This window comes from Carassius auratus, unplaced genomic scaffold (assembly GCF_003368295.1).
Source record: "Carassius auratus strain Wakin unplaced genomic scaffold, ASM336829v1 scaf_tig00002576, whole genome shotgun sequence".
NCBI classification, from domain to species: domain Eukaryota; kingdom Metazoa; phylum Chordata; class Actinopteri; order Cypriniformes; family Cyprinidae; genus Carassius; species Carassius auratus.
In genome coordinates, this window is record NW_020523459.1 from 334,028 (window position 1) to 342,271 (window position 8,244).

Sequence of the window (8,244 nt, forward strand, 5' to 3'; positions counted from 1 at the left end):
CCTGGCTCCACGACGCCAGAGGGAGCTTGAGGCGGTGAACCTAAGTTGCTGCACGTGTTTATGATAGCGTGAACGTACTCACACATTTTGTACTTTAATCAGTTTGGATTTTCAAACATTACTTATCAAAATGCCGAAGGTTAAAGCTGAGAAAAAATCTCGACAACACCAGGAGGTGAAGAGTCAAGGTAACGTCAGCTTACGTTCGTGTTCTGTACTGCATACTGACGTAACGTTATTGTCTAGGAAAATGAAGCTTGTTTTTGGACCCTAAAGAATGTTTGCATTGTGATATAATTTCCATGACATTTAAGCACATTTTCATGCGAAGTGACATCAATGTACTGCTTCATATACGTTAGATACGTTTTAAATTTGATTCGCGCTCTCTCTCAAGTTAAAAGTTTCTTTGTGGGCTATTATTGGACACGCATGTTTAAAGTTTGTTAGAAATCCGCCGCTCATAAACAAAACATTCATTTGTTTCAGGTATTATGTTCAATACTGGTATCGGTCAGCATATTTTAAAAAATCCTTTGGTTGTCAACGGCATCATAGAGAAGGTCAGTATGTGACTTCTGTCAAATTTGTTCCTTTTATATTTCCTCTAAAGAAAGTGTCAGCTCTCTGAATGTGTCCCCACATTGCAACATCACAAAATAATCAGTGTGCTGATTTAATACCAAAACTTATTTGCAGGCAGCATTACGACCAACAGATGTGGTTCTGGAAGTCGGTCCGGGAACTGGTAACATGACTGTCAAACTCCTGGAGAAAGCCAAGAAAGTAAATATGTTTCTTAAACTAGTGATTAATTAATTTATTTTTATTATTATTTCCCCCCAAATCATAATTACTTCATTTTACATTAATTCAAAGGTAGTTGCATGTGAGTTGGACACCAGGCTTGTCGCTGAGCTTCAAAAAAGAGTTCAGTGCACGTAAGTGTTTTTCGTACACATTCACTGACACTGTTGTCAAGACCTCAGCGCCTGTTTGATTGAAAAAAATCTGTTTTCAACGCAGTCCAATGCAAAACAAGCTACAGATCCTCATAGGGGATGTTCTCAAGACAGACCTCCCCTTTTTTGATGTCTGCGTGGCTAACTTGCCTTATCAGGTATTGGTTTACCGATTTGTTTCTCCTTGATCACTGTAGATCTATCTTTAGAGATGCTGGTAACACTTTATGATAAGGTCGTATTATTTAATGTTAGTTAATATGTTAACGTTCAGATTTGTTCCAGTATTTATTCATTTTTTAAACATTGGGAAAAAAAAACTAAAAACTTAAAAAAAAATTTAAGTTCCTATTAGCTCAGGTCCAATAGATGATATTTTTAAATGTTGAAATTAACCATAGCTGAGATGAATTTAATGCTTAAGAAGTATTTGTCATGTTAATGTAGTTAACAAATGAAACCTTATTGTAAAGTGAGTTTTTTTTTTTTTTTTTTTTTTTTTTTCTAGATATCATCACCTTTTGTGTTCAAGCTGTTACTTCACAGACCGTTTTTTAGGTAAGAAATTTAGAAGCCGTTTTTTTTTCAGGCTGGTTCTGTAAATTTGTGTGTAGAATAGAGTAAATAAACTAATCGAAAAAAATCTGATTCACTCTTAAAACTGAAAAATGGGACTTAAATTCCTACCTACTTCTATCTTATTGATCATTATGATTTATTTTATTCACATTTGTACAAGTGGCTAATTTTCTCCCAGTTATACCATCTATGACTTTACAAAACCAGTTAGTACCCACTGTATTACAATGGAAAATAATAAAATAATCTGTCTGTAGGTGTGCTGTGCTGATGTTTCAGAGGGAATTTGCCATGCGTTTGGTTGCTAAACCAGGGGACAAGCTATACTGCAGATTGTCCATCAACACGCAGCTCCTAGCCCGTGTGGACCACCTCATGAAGGCTGGTGCCTGTTCAGATTCATTTAATGTATTCTCATTTTTATTCATATGTAAAATCATATACTAAAATGTTATGATTATGAAGGTGGGAAAGAACAATTTCAGACCACCTCCAAAAGTAGAGTCCAGCGTGGTGAGGATAGAGCCCAAAAATCCTCCACCGCCTATAAACTTCCAGGTAAGTGTCTTTCATTTAAGTGTGTATACTGACTGAGCAGTTATTGGAAATAATGTAACTTTGTTTTTCCACATATATAGGAATGGGATGGTCTTGTCAGAATTGCTTTTGTCCGAAAGAACAAAACACTCAGTGCTGCCTTCAAGTAAGACATCAGTAAATGTTGTTTTTGTTGAGCAATCAATAGTAATAAATTCAAGCAGCTTGCCAGTCGTGATATTGAATTGACATTTTCGTTGTTGTTTTTTCTCCAATGAAGGTCTGCTGCAGTCGAACAGTTATTGGAGAAGAACTACAGAATCCATTGCTCAGTGCACAACATAGTGAGTCTGCTTCACTCTTTAAATATACTTGACTTGAGACACCATTATATTTTTGACTTTTACAGGTCTTAAAAAGTCTTAATTCACCCTTCCAAAAAAATAAGGCTTTAAAATAGGTCTTGAATCAGTCCTAAATTCATATTCATGCCATTAGATGTTGCATACATTGCATTAACATCTTTGTTAGTATTTTGTTGTGTTTTACATTTAAAATATCTAAACAGCCTTAAAGATACATTTAATAAAGATGCAAAATGAAGATACCTGATGTCTGTTTTCTGAGAAATTGAGAAAATGAAGTGAGTTTGAGTAAAACAACCAAAACATTTCACCTTTAGCTGGTTTTTCTCAGCTCACTGGCAGTTTCTCAGAAAGCAAGACTTGTCTTGTATGTCATTTTGCTTCTCAAGTAAATGCATCTTGATTTAAGATTTAGATATTTGCACTGAAAACAAGAAAATACTGAGGACGAAAATCCTTTTTGCTCTGTGTGCTATGAAGGTACAGTAAAAGTTATTTACAAATTCTAGTTAAAGTATATTTTTTTGTAATGAAATGGATTTAGAGAACATCGACACACTGTTTAATTAAAATTTATTCCTTAAATTTTCTTTAAGTGGTCTTAAAAATGGTCTTGGAAAAAGTCCTAAATTTACTTTCATGAATCCTGCAGAGATCCTTTCATTAAAATACATTTCCAAATTGTATTGCAGGAAGTGCAACAGGATTTCAGCATCACTCAGAAAATTGAAAGCATCCTTAAAGAGTCAAATTTTAGCGACAAGAGGGCACGTTCCATGGATATAGATGATTTTATGGTGTAAGTATGAAACTTCACTTCATAAAAAATACCTTTAATACTCGTTCTTTGGGGGGTGTTTCGTTATGCATTTTTTCTGTATCCATATTTAACGGTAGGCTTCTTCATGCGTTCAACTCCGCTGGGATACACTTCTCCTAAGATTTAAGAAACGGGAAACAGCTACTAGGCTGACAGGAAGTGATGTAACAATCTTCTCATATTCTGGTTGATGCTATGTGAAGAAATGAACCTTTCCAGTGGAATGGGACCCCTAATCACTCAGGCTGGAAGTGTTTTGTGCCTTTCCTGAATCAGGGAATATTTATGGACATCATTCAGATGTAAAACTGGTGACTGTTAAGAGGATTGGAAGAGGACATCTTGGGTTTTTATCACTTCTCTTTATGTACATGCTCTGCAGTTGTGAGTACACCAGTTTACTCTTCGTATAGCTGAGTTTGTCTCAAAGAATATTAATCTTCACCAATCTCAGCACTGAACACATAGCATACTATCCCACCCACTGTGTACTGCTAAAGTGTCAAGTGCCTGAATTGTCAAAGTGAGAAATGCTAACACTTTTCTATAAGGTTTAGTTGGTTAACCTTAATGTATTTATCAGGTGGCATGTACTAATTGATGGTATTTTTACAGCATTTTTTATCATCTTGTGACATCTTAATGTTAATTTGTAAATATTGAAATACATTTCATCTAGTCTACAGTGCAATGACTTAAGTTAAACAGTTTGGAATGTTAAACTTGTATTAGTATATATAAAAAATTACTTCAATTAATAAATGCTGTTTGTCCATGCTAGAGCTAAAGCTATTGCTTTAATGTTAAATTGGAACTTATTGTTTAGTGCTACCTAGAAATCTTTTAACATTCAGGTAAACTGTGTAAATATAATGGCTAATTATGTAATAGGTGATTGACCTATTCTCAGATTCATTTAAGGCATGTTTCTTAGAAAGGTTTAGCTGTACAAGGTCAATAAAACCATTGAAAAATATTTTGTGTTAATTTCGGTATTTAGAAAATGTAAAATCAATCTGAATACAGATCTTTGGATTTTATAAGAAAGTTGAGAAAATGCTTGTTCTGTTGCTCGCATACCTTGTGTGAGACTTGTCAGTAGTGTGTTTCTATTACGAATCATTTTGAACTGTTCAAAGACACTCTCTTAAATTGTGATGTCAGTGAAGCAGAGTTTCAGATCCTCCTCCCGTTTTTGATGCAGGATGTTAAAGATCAAAGTCTGACTCTGAACTTGAGAGAAGGTGCTTTGATGCAACATGCTTTTTTTTTTTTAACTTTTTTTAGCTGCAGGATAATCAACACTTAAGTGAAATTTTGATTCAAAGCTTTTTCAAATTAGGCTTACCCATACTCTTTAGGGAGGTAAATGCTTTACATTACCTTTGTGCCATGTTGAATATAAATATCTTCAGTGAGGCTCTTTTGTGCACCAAACACACGACGACCATCTCCAGATACTGACCAACATCCTGAGTGTACTCCACTTAGGAAAAAAGACATTTAAGCCAGCCTAAGATTTGGTTTTAGTTTGTCTTGTTGGCTGGTCTGTTGGACAGTTTTAGGATTTTGGCCTCATTTTAGCTGGTCTGACCCATTTAATCCAGTCTTTTCTCTTTTTTTTTTTTCTCAATAAAGTACATTCTCTATACTTTAATAAAATGCTAAATAACGGTGGTTTTTCACATGAAATCAGATTAAATGAGTTGAAAATCGTTCTGGTTGTGGTTGTTAGAATAAATTATATGATTATTACTATGGCAGTTTCATGTTTTGACTTTACAAACTGTTTGTTGTAGTTACATTATTTTTACTCTAGATGGCTCTCAAGTACCGTTATATTTATGTATCGCATTACGTAAACGAAGGCTAATAGCGACTGACTTTCTTGAAGTACATGGCTAAGAGAGCAAAACGTGTGAATGAGAGTCATGTTTAAAAAAATAAAATAAAATGGAAATAGATCTTTCAACATATGGTATAATTAGGTGTTTGCAGTTTAACTTAAAATCAACTTGGCAAATTCTGCATGTTTTCCTCTTCAACCTGGCTCCTTTTACTCCTACCAACACCAAAATGTCACTGCTTGTCTCAATATTGATAGATCTAGCTTTATTGATTGATAGCAGGCAGGCAGGGACTCGTATATGCTGGGGTGAAGTGTCTTGCTCTATGGAGAAGTGGAAGGAATTGATTCAAGAGTTGGAGCGTCAGTGACAGTGGCCTCTGCTGTCAATCAATGCAAGGGTTTGTGTTGACTGCCTGGCAGTGCTCGGAGCAGAGATGGACCGATAGAAAGAACTGTACTTTATTAATCTGGATTTATCTTCCAAGAATTGATGATCTGTAGGTTTCTTTTTCTCTTATGCTATCCAGACTGCATTTATTTGATCAAAAATATAATAAAGACAGTGATATTGTGATATATTATTACATAAATCATTCTAAATGTGCTGATTTGCCGCTTTAACAAATCTTTCTTATTATCGATGTTGTAAATGGTTGTGCTGATTAATAGATAGATAGAATATTAGATATTTTTGTGGAAAACATTTTATTTTTTGGTCAGGATTTTTTGATGAATAGAAAGCTCAAAAGAATAGAGTTCATTTGAAAGTATGAAAGTATATAAAAAATCTTACTGACCCCAAACTTCTGAACTGTAGTGCATTTCATGTAGCATATCCATCCCTTTTGTTTATTATTTATGTTTATCAAAGGTGCATTGAGAGATGCGGATAAATTTGTAGTTTTATGAAGGTTGATATACTCCCCACATTGACTCTGAACACTTAAAGTGATGCATAATACATGAAACTATGAGTGCACACAGTCATGTTTGACATTTCTAGAGCTAAATGTCACCTGAACAGGTGTATCTTCTATTGCAGGACATCCTGCAGTGCAACTAAGATTTTTTTTTTTTTTTTGCATTGCACCTGCTCATTTAAACAGATTCCTCTCTAACACATCGCTGTATTTAATGGAAGATGTCCCTGAATTGTCTGAGAAATCTTTGTGGCCTTACAGCAAAATGCTTTCAGCTAGTATTACAAACTTTCCGGCTGAGTTGCAAACACTCAGTTATCCTTGCACAGACTTTCCATTTTTCACTTGGCTCCTGAAGTCTTGATGAAAATAATTAATTGGGCTTTTGGTGTAAATCTCATTCATGTTATCCAGAAACTGTCCTAGTTTTCCTGTATACGCAGGTTCTTGCCAGTCGCCGAGCCTGAGGCCTGCTGATAGGATCGAGATTAGAAATTCAAATATCTTTCTTCTTTGATGTAAAACAAGAGAGCTTTTGATCCTGGCACCCGGAGGACATGCCAACCCAGTCTACACATTGATCCTGCGAAACTTGTTTGACTTTTAAATGAATTTATTTATCTATCTCTTTCTACTGTATCTATTTCTTTTTTCCTTTTAAATTGTTCACTCGGGGCAAATGGTTCGATTCTCTTGATCACTGTCTGTGATACAGAATAAAGGAGAACTCTGAGCGACTGGAGGCCATGGGAAATATCTGTTCTGTGGGTCAAGCATCTGTTGTTGCAGAGCTTAATTTGAAGTTTCAGTGTCACTATTGCTTTCTATTGTAGTTGTAGAAATTCTTCTTGCCTTCACTGACCTCCATGTTGCGTAGCGGCCCTTTCTGATTGGCTGGTTGCAACAGACCGTGGTGGTGTCCCATAAATACTCACTGTAGCATTTAGCTCCTGTCAGAGTCAATGGTGTGGGACGGTCTTAACGACCCCAGACAATGATGCCATGATAAGCTAATCTAAGGGACTCCATCACTGAGAAGGTCACGATCAGGAACTCATCACAGTTTTGAATTAGTTCATGACTGGAAGTGATGATTAATTCGATCACATTGGGAACCGTTATGGATTTTGCATTTTAGATATGTCAAAATGTGCTTTTGTAAATTTGTGGTTTGTTATTCATCCATTTAGCCAACATTAAAGGTAGTGTGAGTCAAAAGCACTTATTTTTTAAAATGCTGACATTTTAATTATTATTAGGGTACAGAGGACAAGAATTGATGTGGAGAATATTTTTTAATTCTTTAAAAATGTGTAAACGCACTTAAAGCCTTATTGCCTAAAAATAAAGTTTATATATATATATATATATATATATATATATATATATATATATAATGAAGTTCAAAACCTGAGTGATGTCCTTTTTTTCTGCTGAACACAAAAAAAAGATAGTTTGAAGAATGCTGAGGGGCCAAAAACAGTGACTTTATTGACTCATTGTATAGAAAGAAACCCCCCCCACCAAAACCTTCTTTTGTGTTAGAATGAAATTAAGGTGAGTAAATGATTTTAAAAGATTTTCAGATAATTTAGCAAAGAATTTTCTTGTTTAAACCAATTTTATTTTCTTTCTTTTCTTTTTTTTTTTTTTGCATTTTTGCTTTAAGTAAATTGATTTGGTGTTGTATGCTTAGGTATTTGTACTGGAAAACATCAAAAATGATGATTAAGAAACACTTTGAAGCCACAAACTTTACTGCACTTTTTTTCACTTATTTTAAGTATATTAAGTTATCTCATGATCAAGATATAAAAACAAGTTTTAGTGTCATATGGAGCATCATTTCTCAAAGTAAATCTATCTTGTTTAAAGTATTTTTTTTTATTTTACACTTTTATTCAAACACAGAAGTCACATAAACCTTATTAAAATCTCATTAAGAAGTCTTTCTTTTTTTTTGCTGTATCGAGGTAACTTCTCTTTCTAAATCTTTCACTTTTTTAAATATTAAATGCTGTTAGCATTACTCCCTCGTTAATTTAATGTGGTCTCACACTAGACCTTTGAATTAGTGATACCCCAGTGAGAAGTTCATTTCTTAAGAGCATTCACACTGATGATTAAGCATGCGACTATCGGTCTTCTCTTCATATATTTCCCCTCTCATTCTCTCTCAGACTAACGGATGCTTGAAATTCGTTGAGGTATT

General features: G+C 34.5%; 1 protein-coding gene across 2 annotated transcripts; it reads left to right on the plus strand.

The window, feature by feature from the left end:
- The first annotated feature begins 16 nt into the window (after window positions 1-16).
- Window positions 17-4,237, plus strand: LOC113069857 (probable dimethyladenosine transferase). Of its 2 annotated transcripts, XM_026242929.1 has the most exons (13): window positions 17-188; window positions 490-563; window positions 700-786; window positions 880-941; window positions 1,027-1,120; window positions 1,471-1,520; window positions 1,799-1,922; window positions 2,007-2,099; window positions 2,180-2,244; window positions 2,359-2,422; window positions 3,136-3,242; window positions 3,341-3,427; window positions 3,540-4,237. In XM_026242929.1, exons 1-12 carry the CDS (start codon window positions 131-133, stop codon window positions 3,381-3,383), a joined length of 921 nt encoding a protein of 306 aa, XP_026098714.1. In that variant the 5' UTR covers window positions 17-130; the 3' UTR covers window positions 3,384-3,427; window positions 3,540-4,237. The 2 variants fall into 2 exon arrangements, with proteins under 2 accessions (XP_026098714.1, XP_026098713.1); XM_026242928.1 differs by having other exon boundaries at window positions 3,341-4,237.
- The last annotated feature ends 4,007 nt before the right edge of the window (window positions 4,238-8,244 follow it).